Source organism: Hypanus sabinus, chromosome 4, assembly GCF_030144855.1.
Source record: "Hypanus sabinus isolate sHypSab1 chromosome 4, sHypSab1.hap1, whole genome shotgun sequence".
Classification (NCBI taxonomy): Eukaryota; Metazoa; Chordata; class Chondrichthyes; order Myliobatiformes; family Dasyatidae; genus Hypanus; species Hypanus sabinus.
In genome coordinates, this window is record NC_082709.1 from 14455715 (window position 1) to 14474253 (window position 18539).

Consider the following 18539-nt stretch of genomic DNA (forward strand, 5'->3'; position numbering starts at 1 on the left):
GTTCTACCTCTTCCTCTCTTCAAAGCACGTTTATTGTCAAAGTATATAATGTCACCAAATTCTTCCCCAAGATTCATTTTCTTGTAGGCATTCACAATAAAACAAAGAAATACAATAGAATCAATGAAAACAAAGCACACAAAGAGTGACAAACAACCAACGTGCAAACAAAAACAGTAGCTTATTTCTCTGCTCTTCATCATGATGTAGTGTTTCAATGTGAAATGTTGATCATGTCTTGTCCCACACAATGGGTTAGTTAACTATTGACTTCTTCCAGCAGTTTATTTCCTGGTTCTTATTTCAGCATGTGCAGTCTCTTATAATTCTAGGCATATGATTGGTATTAGAGCCATAGATCATACAAACCAAGATGCCTTCCGGAGCTAGTCCAATTTGCCTGTGTTTGGTCCTCTATTTCTCTAAACCTTTTCTATACATGCACCCATCCAGATGTCATTTAAATGGTGTAAATGCATCCTCCTCTATCACTTCTCTAACAGCTTGTTCCACACATCCAGTAGACCGTCTATGAAAAGCTTGCCACTCAAATCTCTTTTAAATCTTTCTCCTCTCACCTTAAAGTTACTTCTTCAAGTTTTAGATTCACCTGTCTTGAGAGAAAGAATGTGTCCATGCATCTGATCTTTATATATTTTATACTTCTAGTAAGATCACCCCGAGAAATAATTCTCCATTACCATACTCTGCCTTCTGCAACCAAGCCAATTTTGTATTCAGTTAGCTAGCTCACCCTTGATTCCATGGGAACTAACCTTCCCTTTACTGCCCATTATGCTGCTGGAGGTTAGGGTAAAAATGAAGGTCCTTCAGCTCTGGCAGTGTTCCAAGCTTCCTGCATCGTGTCAGTAGCGTGGTTTTCACTACTGTTACTCATGCAAGTTCCGGGTAGAGACTCTGAATTCTCAACTAGAGAAGGATTCTTCATTTCTGTTCCAATAGCAATTTTGTTTTACCAGCCAAGGTCATTAGCCCTGAGCTGGACCTCTGAACATGGCGGATCGCTCTTAGTCTGGCCTCTACACTTTGACCTGTTTGGATGGGCGACCCTACCATAAAGCCCTGACCCTAGCCAACATAGCTCAATGAAGTAAGCAAATCTCCTTCTGGGGTTGCGTTCCTTTTGGAGGTAACTAACCTTCTGAGCCATCTTATCATGCAAGACTTTGTCAAAAGCCTTGCTAAAGTCCACAGGCAATGCCATGCCCTCATCATTCCTTTTGGTTACCTCTTCAAAAATCTCAGTCAAATTTGTGAGACATGGTGTCCCATGCACAACGTTATGCATGCTGACCATCCCTAAACAGTTCCTGTCTTTCTAACTGAAGATCTGTAGCATTTTCTGATTATTCTATTGCTGTACTTGTCATAATCTGTAGTGTGTAGTCACTACATCACTCTTTCTCCATGTGGAAAGAACATAACTAAATGCAATAAAATGCGTGTGTAACAAATAGAATATACAGACTGATCTTTTACTGTGATACGTGATACATCATTGGCGTACAGGCATTATTGCCCTTGGTAACTGGTGGAGTGCTCCAGTGATCATACTTTGGCCCTCAGTTATTTACAATGTATATTAATGGCATGGAAGAGGTAACAAGGTGTAAGGTATTCAAGTTTGCCATTTTAGGAGACTGCAGCTTAATATAGTTGAGTTGAACAATGGGCCAAAACTTGGCAAATAGTGTTTAATATGGTGGTGTGTGAAACTATATCTAAAGGTAATTATCTAAATCAAGATGATTGCAGATGAGTCAACAGAAATATCTAGATTTATTTGTGTAGAAAGCATAACGAACAGGTCCCGCATATGGTTAGATAGCGTATTAGGTTTTATTGCAAGAGGGCTGGAGTTTAGAAAAAGGGAGGTATTGATACAATTGTACAGGTGAGGCCACACCTGGAGTACCATGCATAAGACCATAAGGCCGTAAGATATAAGAGCAAAATTAGGCCATTTGGCCCATCGAGTCTGCTCCACCATTTCATCATGTTGGATCCAGTTTTCCTTTCAGCCCCATTCTCCTGTCTTCTCCCTGCATCCCTTCATGCCTGACCAATCAAGGTGCTATCAAACTCTGTCTTAAGTATACATAAAGATTTGCCTTCCACAGCTGCCAGTAGCAAAAAAATTCCACAGATTCACCACTCTCTGGCGAAAGAAATTCCTCCACATCTCCTTTCTAAAAGGACGCTCCTCAATTCTGAGGCTATTTCCTCTGGTCTTAGACTCTCCCATTTTAGGGAATCCTCACCACATACACTCTATTGAGGACTTTCACCATTCGATAGTTTCCAATGAGGTCACCCTTCATTCTTCTAAGTTCTAGTGAATACAGGCCCAGAACCATCAAGCTCACTTTTTAGGACAAGCCAAGCAATCCTGGAATAATTTTCGTGAAACTCCTTTGGATCCTCTCCAGTGTCAGCATGTCCTTTATAAGATTAAGCATCCAAACCTCCTCACAATACTCCAAGTAAGGCCTCACCCATGCTTTATAAGGTTTCAACATTTCGTCCTTGCTTTTATATTCTAGTCCTCTTGAAATGAATGCTCACATTGCATTTGTCTTCCTCACCACAAACTTGACCTGCAAATTAACCTTTAGAGAATTCTGCACAAGGACTCCCAAATCCATTTGCACCTCAGTTTTTTTTTGTATTTTCTCTCAATTTAGAAAATAGTCAGCCCCTTCATTTACTCTACCAAAGCACGTGACGATAGACTTTCTGATGCAATACTCAATCTGCCATTTCTTTGCCCATTCTCTCAATCTGTCTACTTCCTTCTGTAGCCTCTGTACTTAAAATTACCTGCCACTCCACCTATCTTCATATCATCTGCAAACTGTGCAACAAAGCCATCAATTCCATCATCCAAATCATTGACATATAATATAAAAGGAATTAGCCCCAACACAGACCCCTGTGGAACATCACTACTCACCAGCAGCCAGTCAGAAGAGACTCCCTTTACTCCTGCTCTTTGCCTCCTGCCAATCAGCCACTGCTTTATCCATGCTAAGATCTTTCCTGTGATACCATGGGCTCATAGCTTGTTATGCAGCCTCATGTGCGGCACCTTGTCAAAGGCCTTCTGAAAATCCAAGTACACTATCGTTGGATAGTCAGAGGCTTTTTCCCAAGGTTGAAAAGGCTAACAGGAGAGGACACAGTTTTAAGGTACTTGGAAGTAGGTACAGAGCAGATGTCAGGGGTAAGTTTTTTACGCAGAGAGTGGTGAGTGCATGAAATGGGCTTCCAGCGACCATGGATAGGCGTAAGGAGTTAGAAAAATAGAGCGCTATGGGTAACCCAAGGTAATTTTTAAAGTAAGTACGTTTGGCACAGTATTGTGTGCCAAAGGACTGTATTGTGCTGTAGGTGTTCTATGTTTCTACAACATCAACTGATACTCCTTTGTCTATCCTGCTTTTTATTTCTTCAAAGAATTCTAACAGATTTGTCAAGCAAGATTTCCCTTGAGGAAACCATGCTGACTATGGTCTATTTTATCATATCCCTCCAAGTACCCTAAGACCTCATCCTTAATTATTGACTCCTACATCTTCCCAACCACTGAGGTCAGACTAAATTTCCTATAGTTTCCTTTCTTCTGCCTTTCTCCATTCTTGAAGATTGGAGTGACATTTGCAATTTCCCAGTCTTCAGAATTATTCCAGAATCTAGTGATTCTTGAAAGATCATTACTAATCCCTCAGACAATCTCTTCAGCCACTTCTTTCTAAACTCTGAGGTGTATACCATCTGGTCCAGGTGGCTTATCTACTGTCAGACATTTCAGATTCTGAAGGACCTTCTCTCTAGTAATGTTAACTTCACACACTCCATGCCCCCGACACCTGGAACTTCCACCATACTGCTAGTGTCTGCCACAGTGTAGACTGTTGCAAAATACTTATTCAGTTTGTCCGCTATTTCATTGTCCCCCATTACCTGAACTTATTAAAAGTAGAGACACTTCAAAAGAGAAGCCCCAAGCTAATTTCTGGAATGCTCCTATCATGATTAATGAAATTAAATCAACTTTCTTTGATATTTTGGAGAATAGATGATCCTAAGATATTTCAGTATAGATACTAATATGCTTCCAGTACTTACAGATAAATACTTGAACATGCAGTTCAAAGATTCGGAGGCTAGCATTTAAAGCAGTGTTAGCTAGGTACTTCTTTTAACAGTGAGTCATGAATCTCAGAAACTCTCTAACTCAGGGGTTTGTAGAGGCTTGAACACTGGAGCATTTAAAGAGGAAGCAGGTAATTTTTTGAACAATCGGGGAACTGACAACAATGAGAAAGTGGCACAGAAGAGGAACTGACACTTGGGACAGATCAGCCATAGTGTCATAGAGCACTACAGCAGAGAAACTGGCCATTCAGCCCACCTATTCTGTGTCAACTTGTTCTTCTGTCTAGTCCTATCTACCTGCACCCAAACCAGAGCCCTCCATACTTTTCTCATCCTTATACCTATCCAAACTCTTAAATGCTACAATTGATCATATTGATCATTTTGAATGATGGGGCAGTCTTGAGGGGACATGGCTTCTTCCTCCTCTATTTTCTTACTTTCTATTTCAGAACGTCAACACATATGCCTCAAAACAGACAACTGGAAATAAAACCTTAGGTTAGCTAGAAACTACATGTATTGTATATCAGCACATCTAAGCATGAAAAATTTCCCAACATTGAAATATGTGAAGAGCTTCAGCTTAGCTCTTTTTTACTTCTATGATTTTTTTTTGTTTTTAATTGTAAGTGGGTGTGCAGAGGAGATATGCCTCCATTAAAGGAGGAGTAGGGAGCTCCTTCCCTTCGCTAGCCTGCAGGTCACCCTTGGTCAAGGAATACCTTAGCTCCCCAATCAGGGTCAAGATAATCCATGGGAGCAGTTGGTGGATGGTCGTATGAGCACTGGTGCATATCACAGGTCCTGATTATGTGACTAATGACACCAGGCGGACAATCTCTGAAGAGTATTGATAATGGCTGGGGTCACCATCTTATAAAAGCACTGCCCAAAAGAAGGCAATGGCAAACCACTTCTGTAGAAAAATTTGCCAAGAACAATGATGTTCATGGCAAGACCATGATGGTCCACGTCAATGACACGGCACATAACAAACAAGCAATGTATGATCCTGTTCGCAACAGTAAATAATGCTGTAACTGATTAATTTAGACTTGTGGATTTCTGCGTTGGTATGCTTTTAATTGCCAATATTAGTTGTAAGTCAAAGATATTCTTGTTATTAATGATCACAATATTTTCAACTTTTACATCGCCACATTTGCTGAAGGTAAAAAGACAACTATTGAAAATAATCTTTTGTTTTATGGATTTTGTCAGATTCCAGTGAGAGACTAAAGGACTGGGAAAGTGGGAAAACAGCAGAATACCCTGATATGTCTACTCAATCAGCAAGTTCTCAAGCAGCCCAGGGTATCTCAGAGTCAGGAAGTGATTTAACCTATGGTGAAGTTGAGCACAGACTAGATTTACTTCAGGAACACCTCAGCAGGTAATGAATTCTCTCAACGCTATCAACACTAATAACATTTTTCCTAATTCTTATTAAAGGTGATTAATCTGAAACAGTAACTCTTTTTCTATTACTATAAATGCTTTCTGATCTGCTGAGTAATTCTAGCAATTTTTATCTTTATTTTGGATTTCCTGCATCTGTGGTTGTTCTTTACAGATGAAGAATTATGATTAATTTGATAGAAGAAAGGAGGAAAAGCATTTGAAGAGATGTGGGAACAGGGTGACAAATATGATTAAGACAATTCAGAACAGGCTGGGTAGTCACATGGCCAACTAAAGCCTCAACATTACATCATTGCTTTTATATTTATGAAAGCTAACATTGCATTTGCTTTCCTCACCATCAACTCAACTAGCAGATTAATCTTTAGGGAATCCTGCACGAGGACTCCAAATCCCTTTGCACCTCGAATTTTTGAATATTCTCTCTATTTAGAAAATTGTCTACGCATTTATTTCTTCTACCAAAGTGCATGACTGTACATGGACTTCATGAAATCATATCTTTAGTACTATTTCATAAAGTGTTTTCCAGATATGGGAACTCAGCTTCTAATAATTAGTCTTTAGTAAAATCATCATTAAGTAAAATTTACAGAACGTGGTTCTGTCATAGAGTTACACAGCATGGAAACAGACCCTTTGGCCTGACTAGTCCACGCCAACCACAGCATCCTTTCTGTTAGTCTCAGATGTCTGTGTTCGACTCTTAACCCTCAAAGCCCTTGCCCTCCATGTACCTACCTGTGCCCCCTAAATGTTGCAATTGTAGCTGCATTGACCACTTTCTCTGGCAGCTTAATTCAGGTGTTCACTATCTTCTGTTTAAAGAAAATATCTCTCAGGCCTCTTTTAAACGTCACCCCACTTATCTTATATCCCTGCCTTCTAGTTTTTGGCTCCCCGGCCCTGGGGAAAAAGACTATGACCATCCAGCTTATCGAGCCCTTCATGATTTTATGAACTTATATCAAGTCACCTTTCATTCTCCATATTCTCCAAGGAATAAAGATCTGGCATGATCATATAACTCATGTCCTATAGTCCAGGCAGCACCCTTGTAAGCTCTCCTAATTCCTTTCCAGCTTGACAATATCTTTCCTATAACAGGGTGAGAAAACTGTACACAATTAATGCAAGTCTGGCCTCACCAATGATTTATATAACTGTAACAAATATCTCTACTAAAATCAATGCCTGATTGACCAAGGCCGATGTGCTGCCATTCTCCTTCAACACTGATGACTTGCTCAGCACTTTCAGCGAATTCTGCACTTGTACTCTCAGATTCTTCTGTTAGACAACACTCATCTGTGCCTTACCATTCATTGTTTACTGCCCTGGATTGAATGCATCAGCTCACACTTTAACTAATTTGAAATCCACTTGCCATTCCTCAGCCCATCTCCCTAACTGGCTATTCCTGAGTAGGCCTTAACTACAAGTGATGGGAGATCTTGTCCCTCAGAATTCTGTCCAGAAACTGCCTCACAACTGAAGTCGGGCTCACTGACCTCTAGATCCCTGGCTTGACCTTCTAAAATTTTTGAGCAAAGGAAGAACATCAGCCACCTTCCAGTTTTCTGGAACTTCAGCAGTGGATAACAAAGAAGAAAATATCTCCAAAGGGGGCTCCACAGCTTCTTCTCTGGCCTCCCATCAGGTCCAAATATGCCCTTGGACAGGCTCTGGGGACTTGTCCCCGCTTAATGCATTTCAAAGCTGCAAATACCTCCTTCCTCATGATATGTATATATTCCAAAGTTTCACTATCATTGCCCTCATTTCTTTGGTATCCATGATATCCTCATAGAGTCATAAAGAACTACAGCACAGAAACAAGCTCTTCAGCCCACACAGTCCATGCCAAACTATCATTCAGCCCAGTCCTATCAACCAATACAAGGACATGTCTCATTCATGTACCTATCCAAATTATTCTTCAAGGTTGAGATCAAACCTGCAATCACTGCTTCTGCTGGCCATTCGTTCCACCTTCTCACCACCTTCTGAGTGAAGACGATCCCCTTAGATATTTCACCTTTCACTCTTAAACTGCCAAGGAGAAATACAAATAGAAGAAAGTCTGCAGATGCTGGAAATCCAAAGAATCACACACAAAATACTGGAGGAAATCAGCAGGTCAGGCAACATCCATGGAAATGAATAAACAGTCAACGTTTTGGGGCGAGGCCCTTCTTCTGAACTGGTCCGGAAGAAGGGTCTCAGCCCAAAATGTCAACTATTTATTCATTTCCAAGGAAAAATAGACATTAAAAATCTTAGCTATCCCCTGCAGCTCCACACATAGACAGACCTGATGGCCCTTTGGAGGGCCTATTCTCTCCCTAGTCATCCTCTTATTGTTTGTTATAAATATGTGAGATTTAAAGAGAATGTTGGAATAAAATATGCAATATTTTTTTCTTTTCTAGACTGGAATCACAAATGTCTACTGACATTCATGCCATCTTGCAGTTACTGCAACGGCAGTCTATGTCAGGACCGCCTGCATACAGCATGGTAACAACCATAAGAGACTACCAGAGATCATCATCAAGAATGGTACATACAGTCCAACCTGTAACCACAAACCACAGTTTTCCCACAACTCCACAGGTAAACATCCATTACTAAAATTCAAAGTGCAAAGTAAATTTATTATCAAAGTACATATATGTCACCATATATAACCCTAAGATTTATTTTCTTGTGGGCATACTCAATAAACCTACAGAATAATAACCATAACAGAATCAATCAAAGACCGCACCAACTCGGGGGCATTCAACCAGAGTGTAAAAGACAACAAACTGTGAAAAAAACAAAAGCAGAAGAAATAAGTAAATATTGAGAAAATGAGATGTAGAGTCCTTGCAAGTGAGTCCATTGGTTGTGGAACATTTCAATGATGGGCAAGTGAAGTTGAGTGACCCTTTGGTTCAAGAGCCTGATGGCTGACAGGTAGTAAGTGTTCCTGAACCTGGTTGTTTGAGATGGGAGGCTCTTGTACCTTCTTCTTGACAGCAGCAGTGAGAAAAGAGCATATCCTGAATGGTGGATCCCTAATGCTGGATGCTGCTTTCCCTAGACAGCACTTCATGCGGATCTGCTCAATGGTTGGGAGGGCTTTACCCGTGATGGACCGGGCCATATCCACTACTTTTTGTAGGATTTTCCATTCAACAGCATTGGTGTTTCCATACCAGGCTGTGATGCAGCCAGTCAATATATTCTCCACTACATGTCGTAATTTAATACTTCCTGATATCAGTAGCAGAAACCATGCCAGAACAACGTAGTCCCAGTTAAGTTGGGAGATAGTTGGCTTACAACACCATCTACATTGAAAACTGGAATGCTGGGAAATGTTTTAATAGTCCCATTCATTATTCTTCTGACATAATTTTTGAATTTTAGTTTTTAAATCATACACCTGTTGTCAGAGAGTTTAGAGGATGGTGGATAAGGTGGGAGGGTGGAGGTAGAGAGGTTTTTAACAGTGGAGTTGATTAGGTCAAAGATCTCACATGAGCATCAAACCTTTGCAAGAGGCCACTACTAAAATACCGTGAGTATTTTAGATGATTTATAAGAGCACAAGAAATAAAGATGAATTAGCCCAAACAGTCTGTCATATCATTGAATCAGAACTGAACCAATCTTGGCCTCAGCCCTACTATCCTGCCTGTTACTCATCAAATATGATAGGCTTATAGACAAAATCTGTCTATCCCACCCATGAATATAATGAATCAGTTTCTGTCGCACTGTGGTGTGCAGAATTCCAAAAACTCACAATCCTCACAGAGAAACAATTCCTTCTCATCTCCATTTTAAACAGATAGCCCTTAATCTGAAGATATGCCCTTCAATTCAATCAGCCACATGAGAGAAATCTCCTCTCAAACTTCACCTCAATGATTCTCCTCAAAACCTTGCATGTTTTAATAAAAGTTGGCTCCCCTTCTCTTGAACTCCAATGGGCATGGCTCCAACTTGTTCAGCTATTTTCTGATAGGCATTCTCTAATCTACTTCCAATGTAATATAAGCATATGTATTGAAAGAAGAACAGATTAGATAATATATAAATCGATAGTTTGGCTGTTTTAGTGGCAGATATTCTTACAGGAAGAAGCCAGGACTATATGCGGTGTTCCAGACATGGGCTGGGATATATACTGTATATTTGAGATTTTCACTTATGATTTGCATGATTTTTTTTTTGTGTGGTGGAGTTTTGATATTTTTATTTGGAAGGGTTCCATGGTTTTCTTTGTTTCATGGCTGTTTGTGGGAAGATGAATCTCAGGGTTGTATACTGCATACATACTTTGATAATAAATATGCTTTGAATCTTTAAACCTCACCATCACTCCAGATTGATATAACGAGCCACTACTCTACATATAAGTATTGTTGGATTGTTTACTGTGATATTCCAACTGCAGGTTTTGATTTTTTTTTCTTTCAGAGTCCAGAGTTTTCAGATTTTGAAAAATCCAAACTGAAATCCAAAGAGTCATTGTCCAGTGGCGTACATCTCAACACAATATCAGAAGACAACTTTGCCACATTTTTGGACCAAGAACCAGAACAAATTTTACAGTCCCAACAACAGCAGCAGCAACAACAGTCGCAATCCTCTTTGCATACAATGCGACACCCTTCCTTACCAGATTCCTCAGTAAGCACCATGGGACTGCTGGGTCTTCACAGGCATCTGTCAGATCCTGGTCTTCCAGGCATATAGCCAATTAGTACTCTGCATTTCAATAGTCCTGCTGCTTTGAGTGGCTGTTTTCCTATTTATGAATAGCATTGTCCATGTATGTCTCAGGGGTCTACAATGATACTGTCATATGCAAAAGCACTGTAGATTCATTTCAGCTCTGAGCCCACAATGTTAAAGTTCCTCTTTGATAATGACCTGAAAAGCTTCAATAAGAATACATTTAAAATATCGCACTGCCAGTAATCCAAGGCACCTTGAATAAATAACGAAGCCTGAAATGCATGCCATTACATTGGTTTCTGTGTTGCATGAAGTTAGTTTGAACTCAAACTAGAGATTTCATGGGTTAGGGAGGGCGGGGGAAGGGAGAATGACGTCTGCATACTTAAGTCTGACAGACAGAGGCTGCAGTTCTGGTCTGAACTAAATATTATTACTTGAAATAAACAGCTACTATAAGCACATTGAGCTCATAGCTCTTTCAATTAAGTGGGAACTGTACATTTTGTGCTTAAAATAGCATCTAACCATTCCACTAAACCCATTAGCTTGCTTTTTCTTTTCTTTTTCCTCCAACATTGCTATTCTATGAAGGAATGGGAAAATACAATTGAATCTTCATAGTGAAGAAAATACAAGTTACATTATAGGAGTCTAGTATAATAGTGGCCTGAAAGACAGGCATACATGTGGAGTTCAGCTGTCAGTTTCTGCATAAGACTTGCTTCAGTTGTTAAAAGGTCCATAAGTCTAAAGTGCAATAAATATTTTTGTATATCTGGTGCTTGGCTCACATGGTAGCATTTGTTTCTTTAAATATTATTTTTGAATAATCATAAAAAGTCCATGGTCACTAACAAGGCATTAATCACAGGCAGCTCAACATATCAGATTAGTTTCCAACCCAGCCATCTATCATTGATTAATCCAACAAAACAGCTTATCAATACTGATTATTAAGAAATTGATATTTTTGCATATCAGTGTTCCTGATTTTTCTTTAAAAGGCTCTGCTGACTTGGGTTGACTTTATATTTATGATATTTATGCCATCATCTCATAATTGATTTAAGATCTCAGAATTACTTAAGTCAGGTTAAATGACATCTTGAAATATTTATTCTGCACAGGTCAAACATGTCAACACCACAATTTTCTTCATTGTTTTTAGTATCATAATCAATGGGTATAGTTCAGACCATGAGGTAACATTGTTCAAACAATGTAACTTTTCTGCGTTTTCTGTGGTGGGCGAGTCCTATACCAGAGTCGTATCAGAGTAGAGACACCTTTTAGAACAGAGATGAAAAGAGATTTCTTTAGCCAGAGAGTGGTGAATCTGTGAAATTCATTGCTATAGGCAGCTGTGGAGGACAAGTCTTTATGTATATTTAAAGCAGAGGTTGATAGATTCTTGATTGGTCAGGGCATGAAGGGGTATATGGTAAGGCAAGAGATTGAGGCTGAGAGGGAAAATAGATCAGCCATGATGAACTGGCAGAGCAGATTCGATGGGCCAAATGCCGTAATTCTGCTCTTATAAGTTATGGTCCTATGGTCTTATGTTTCAGTTATCTTACTCTAAAATTAGTTCACCTAAATTAGTTGATGTTGTTGCTAAACAACTTATCTACAGCATTTATAAGTAACAATAAGTAGTTAACAGCAATGTATTTTAGCAGAATAAGGTTTCAATTTTTAATCAACCTTTATACATATAAAACTGGAAACCAATGCAAGTATCCTAATAACTGCAAACTAAAATTGATATTATCATCTTTCTAAAAATGAACTCTTGCTGTCATTGGGGGAAAACATATATTCATGAAACCATCTGTGCTGCAATAGGTGTGGTACAAAATAAGACCAGCACCTTTATAGTTTGCCTTCCATTATCCTAGTAGTTTTACAGTACAATAACACAGTTATTATCTTATCTCAGCAACAAAACTCTAGCAATTGGTCCAAAACAATCAGCAATGAGAATAAGGGAATCCTGATGGTGAGAAGGTCTGCAACCCATACACCCAAAATCACCCTAAGCATCTATCTGACAATTACCTTCATTTCTTTCAGAGAAACAGGTGAATTAGTGTATGTGTTCTCTGAGCTTGAAAATTGAAATAGTATGAGTAAAGAGAAAGGAAAGGAAATTGAATACAGCCAATTTGGAAATGTCTGTTGCCAGGATCTAAAGTCAGAATCCTGAAGCTTCACATTATCTGTCAGCAAGTCATGGTAAAGTCACCCTTGAAACAAGGGATTAGCAACACTACACCAACCATGATGCGTGTTAAATTAATCATGTACTATATTGCAAATTATTACTTTCTTTCTAGTTACAGCACAGAGAAAGGGCTTCTTGTCCATCAGTTCAGTGCCAGCACCCACCGGTGCCAGTCCCTCTCTCCTTATTTCATTCCATCCTCTTCCTTCTCACTTGTCCATCAACCTCTCTTTGATTCTATTGACACTTAACTGCACCAAGGAGTAATTTACAGTTTTCAAGAAAAAACCTTCTAGCATATCTTTGGGATGTTTGAGGAAACCGGAACACTTAGTGGAAATGCATAGAGTCAGAAGAAGTGGAAGTGGGAGTGAACCAATCAGTTCACTATTCATTAAGATTACAGCTGATGTTCAGCCTCAGTATCTTCTTCCAGCCTTGATAACTAGGAATCTGCTCTCCCTGTTCTGAATACATACCATAACTGAGCCTGCAGAGTTCTCCAGTCTATGAATTTCTAGAATTCTTCATCTTTTGAGTCAAGAAATTTCTCCTCATCTCAGTCCTGAAATGTCTATTCTTTCTTTTAGAAACAGTGCTCCCTAGCTTGAGACACTGCAGCTAGTGAAAGTTTTCCTGAATGCAGCCTGCCAAGGCCTTTAAGGGTTTTACTTGTTCAATAAGATCTCCTCTTATTTACTTAAACTTTAAAGAAAAGAATCCCAGTCTACCTAACATCTCCTCAAATGGCTACAGTTCCTCTTTGGCAATTAGATCCTTTCTTAGAGAATCACACTGAAGCTGAGCACTCATCTCAAACAGGCATAATGCATTTATTTTTCTCTTGCATTTATACCATTTTCCCTTTTAATCACTACACTTCCACGTTTGCATTCAGCAATTTGAGTCGCTTTGAACATCAGCATGACCAAACTTCTCACCATCCACACTCTGTATTTTTATTATGTTCACCAAAGTGGATACCCTCACATGTTTCCACAATATTTTCCATCTTCCAATCTTTCACCTTTTTTGTATCTTATCTAATTTAGTGCCATCAGCAAACTATTTGGTCTTACTTATCCAAATTTTTGATGTACACTATGATTAGTTGCACTCTGAGCTCTGATCCAAGAGCACCCCACTGGTTCTAGACAGATCCATTTCTTCCCACTCTTTGATTTGTATTTCATAATCAATGCTCAATCCATGCCAGTATATTTCACCCACTTCCATGTACTGCAATGGGATCATGGTGCAAATACGCAAAATACTCTACACCAGGGAATTCCAACCTGGGGTCCATGGTCCCCTTGCTTAATAGTTAATTAAAATGTTGGGAACCCCAGCTCTACACTTATCTCCTAAGGCCGGGATCATACTGGTAATTTTTATCAAGAAAAGGGATCCAATTAAATGCAAACATATTCTATATCAATTGCTTCCTCCTCCCCAGGGAGCCTATTCCACTGATTAATTGCTTGTTTATCTTATTATATTTAAGCAGATTCATTATGAATGTGAATTTACTCCTATGCAGGCATCTTCTGTTCTTCTGAATCTTCTGTTCTCCTCGTAAATTACACGTTTTTACATTATCTAACCCATCAATAATCTTTAATAGAAGAAATTGCATCATCTCCAAACATCTTTCCTATCCACAAATTCAGCGTAATCTCAGCCATCCAATTAGTCTGGTTGCTCTGTTCTGATACCCTTCTTTTAATATTGCACCAGCAGAACCATACTCTGTAGAGAGAATTAAGATATGGAGCACACACAAGATGCAAGAGGAACTCAGCAGGTCAGGCAATATCGATGGAAGTAAACAAATAATCGACATTTCTAGCGGGACCCTTCTTTAGGACTGGTTTGTTCCTTTCTGCCTGACCTGCTGAGTTAATCCAGCATTTTGTGTGTGTTGCTTTGGATTTCCAGCATCTACAGAATTTCTTCCGATTAAATATGGAGTTAGGGATTACTTAATACCAGTGTTGTACTCCTAAATCCATATTTTAATGCTATAATAATGAGTACATTTGTGCTGTATTCTGTTGGTTTATCCGGAATTTCATGAAAGAATTACTGGTGAATTCAAAATTACAAAGTACTTGTACATTTAGTTCTGGCCTGCAGGCAGGAATGGTCCTCGGTAATTAGGAGAAAATTCATCGAATCATATTCACTGAATCATTATCCATTTATTTAAGGAGTGAAATTATATAAATTGCAGCTATTTCTACTAGTTTGTGACGGCCTAAAATGAAAGCCCAGTTGTATGGTGTTGGCTGCCATCAAGATTTCCTCCCAGTCCTATAGCTGCATGTTAATTGATTAAAAGAATTTGACACGGAGAGACCGCTGAAATATTTGTGTGTTGAAGGCAACATTTCGGAAGCTTCTCCAATCACAAAAGGCAGTTTATTAATGGTTAAAATAAAATATGCACAGGAGTTCTTCATTCTGGGTTACGAATCAGGGTACTTGGATTCACTTCACTACAGATGCACAACTAAGTGATCCAGACTTGCTCCTACTTTCTGATCCTGATCCTGTCTAGCAGGTAGTACACATGAGATATCTGGGACCACATTGTATCAAAATTAGGGCATGTATGGTGACAGCCTGATTAAAATCACCAACAAAATTCTAGGTCTGGTGTTACAAATGTACATTATCATTGGGAAGCACTCTCTTCCAGCTATATTCTACATTCTTGTAGGTATGTTAGTTTATTAGATGAGCCTTTCTCTTATAGATACAGGTTTACTGAATTCATTTCCATTAAGTGTCTCATCAGCACTGAAGGAACTACCAGTTGTAGTTTTCATACATCACACAACTTGATCACTGCTGCCGCATCATTGAATTGGGGTGTTTGAACTCTATAAATCATTGCTATGGTATACCATATCATTGTTTGAATGGCTCCCATCAAGCTAACTAACTCCCAACTCCAGGAAGTTTTAAACCAGTAACCAAAGCGAAGGGATTAGGAAGTTAGTCCTAGTTGATTTGTAGGGAAGCTATTCATCACCCGAATGCTTTTGTGGCCAGTGTTCTTTGATGGTACCGAGAAGAAAAATGTAACTTTTCTCAGAGCCTTTAAGACTTTTTCATTTGACATGCTATTTAACTTAAATCATAATAAAACTGCAATTTTGGCCATTTACATCACCTAGAGGAAGGGTTCCCAAAATGGGGTCCACAGACCCCCTCAGTTAATGGCAAGGCTTCCACGGCATAAAAAAGGTTAGGAATCCTTGAACTTAAAGCACTCAGAGGTATTGTGCAATGTCTATTGTTTCTTTGTTATGTGCCGTGTCATATGTCGTGGGTGATTATGTTCTTTCCATGATTTTGATTGTTCTTGGCAATTTTTTCTACTGAAGGGGTGGTTTGCCATTGCCTTCTGGGCAGAGTCTTTACAACATAGGTGACCCCAGCCATCATCAATACTCTTCGGAGGTTGTCTGCGTCAGTGGTCGCATAACCAGGATTTGTCATGTGCACCAACTGCACATACAAACATCTACCATCTGCTCTCATGGCTTCACATGACCCCGACTGGGGGGTGAGGGGGCTAAGCAGGTGCTACTCCTTGCCCAAGGGTGGCTGTAGTCTAGCAGAGGGAAGGAGCACCTTACACTTCCTTTGGTAGAGATGTATCTCCACCCCAACACCCCAGCAATGCCTGTGACCGGCATTACAGAGTGAATCACAATGTAAAATACACAATTTCACAATACCACAAGAGATAATAATTTTACCATTATATTTTAGCAACTTATAGCATCATTACAAAAATCAACCTTAAACATTTCTTATTGCTTACTTAATGTCCAAATGGGAATAGCAGAAAAAAATTCCCCTGTAACTTTTATAAAGTCTTCCTCGCTGTAGAATAAATTATATGTCCTACACTTGTGCATTGCACATTTTCATGCAATTAACTGGGGCTGCCTTGTGATCCTTGTGAGATATACATTAATTTAAAATGCATTTTTTAATTTATCATGGTTGTGATATGTTTATAAAATAATGATTTAATAAAGGATATCAAAAATTCCTTGACTGCATTATTTTCCTTCAAGACTTATTTGAGTGAGTAACAACTCTATCCAAAAGGCGTTACTTATTGTTTGCTTCTTTGGTACGTTTATTAATGCTGTAGTCATTCAAAATTTCAATTTGCACACTTTTAACTGGAAATTTTGCATATAACATTGTAAATAGTCATATTATGATAATGTATAGCAAAGAAGGAAATGGAATTTGGAGTAAGTTATCGTATCAATGGAAAATTCAAAAGACAGAGAATGTTTGTAAAATAAAATAAATAAAATTCTAAGAATCTATTGATATTCCAAGAACCAGGGTCTAGTACTTGAAAGCATCCATACTTTGTAAGTAGTCTCTCTGTTGCTGGTTATAAAAGCTTTAACAGTATGGGTGTGTTCCAAATTTTCCTTTGTTAAATAAACCTGGTTTCTGCATTTGAGCACAATTTTCCTACTAGCATAGTTTTAAACAGTTTCCAAACACTTTCACCCTACTGTAAAGCAAAAAAAAATCTGCAACTGAAGTTCTGTCTAATATCCTTTCTTACCTTGCCTTTTTGCATGATGGCAATTGGGCATTTTTGTCTCCAAGAATTTATAAACTGAGAAACCAACTCTTTTTGACAATTTTGTTCTTCTGTGAAGTGTGTTAATACATTACTATTTTTAAGCATTTATAAAGCCATCCACTGTATACTAGGTTTTGTACAATGTAACACTTACCATTTATTTTTGAATGTTTCGATTTGTTCCCAGCTGTATAATGTGTATCAAATACAATTTGGAAGATAAACTTTTATTATGTTAATGCTGCAAATAAATTAAGAGTTAACCTGATTCTTCCAGTTGAATCTTCATTTCCTTCTTAACTGAGTTAGCATCATTCAAATCCTCTATTCTCAGGCAATCCCTTCTTTCCATACCAGTTTTCAAGGTTCTGAGGTGGCTATAGAAGCCAAAGTGGAAACCATAGATGGGCTAAGTTGCATAAGGGCCAGGCACATCGAAATGCAGTGCAGTTGTTTGCTCCCATTGCATAACTTTGAGATTCTCAACACCATTTCAAATATCCTTTTCTATTCCGGGCATTTATTTGCCAGAGTATTCTAGCAATCACTCAAGTTGCATTTCTTCAAGGAATTTCTTCATTCCCTTGAAGATTTTCCTCTAGCTGACTAATAGTCTGTACTCTCTCGGATCTTACAGATTTTGGGATCTTGCTATGGGAGATTGCTATATAAAATTATGCCAAGTGAGCGTTCATAAATATGAACCATTTAAGTTGAAATTCTTGATAAGGGTATCCTATCCAACATTTGGAAACACTAGGCCCATCCTCCCTGCTTGCGTTTAGTTCATAGTCTCGATGTGAGATGGTGGCAACCCAGGTTCTGAGAAAAGAATCAATGCCATTCATCACGTCTCATGTCTTCTGACGTCTTTTCTTGAAATTATACTTTTAGCCTCTGACTCTGCATGCTCTAGCTGCAATGTTGAGGAAGGCAAAGACACTGTTCTTCCTTCAGTCTGACACAGGTCTTGTGTATGATTTAGACTAGATTGCTAACATTGGACAGCAATTTTTTCAGAAGTGTTGCATCCTCAGAACTTTTTTTATGATAGACCCGTACAAAGCTGAACAAAAATTAACTTCCAAACAAGAAATTAACCAATTGAATATACTGCAATGAGTTTAATTGCTAACAGTGCTGACACTGCAATCGTTCAACTAATCTAAAAATGTTCCGTTGAGGATTTTCCTTTATACTCAGTATCTGAGGCTTTTCACTTAAGGGTCCAACATTAATCAGCCAGCATTATGGATTTCAGTTACCCTAAACTATTTCTCCATGACTGCACCACACTTGTCGCTGACAGCACCAAGATTTGCAGGGAAGAAGTCTAAATGGGAA

General features: G+C 38.8%; 1 protein-coding gene across 1 annotated transcript in view; it reads left to right on the forward strand.

Annotated features, from left to right (window-relative positions):
* LOC132392425 (potassium voltage-gated channel subfamily H member 7-like) overlaps nucleotides 1–10368 on the forward strand; it is a 529705-nt gene extending 519337 nt beyond the window's left edge. Inside the window, exons 14-16 of the mRNA XM_059966250.1 lie at nucleotides 5404–5575; nucleotides 8037–8220; nucleotides 10078–10368. Of these exons, the coding sequence (XP_059822233.1) occupies nucleotides 5404–5575; nucleotides 8037–8220; nucleotides 10078–10356 (635 nt within the window). The 3' untranslated portion in view covers nucleotides 10357–10368. The remainder of the gene's footprint in view (nucleotides 1–5403; nucleotides 5576–8036; nucleotides 8221–10077) is intronic.
* Nucleotides 10369–18539: the final 8171 nt, after the last annotated feature.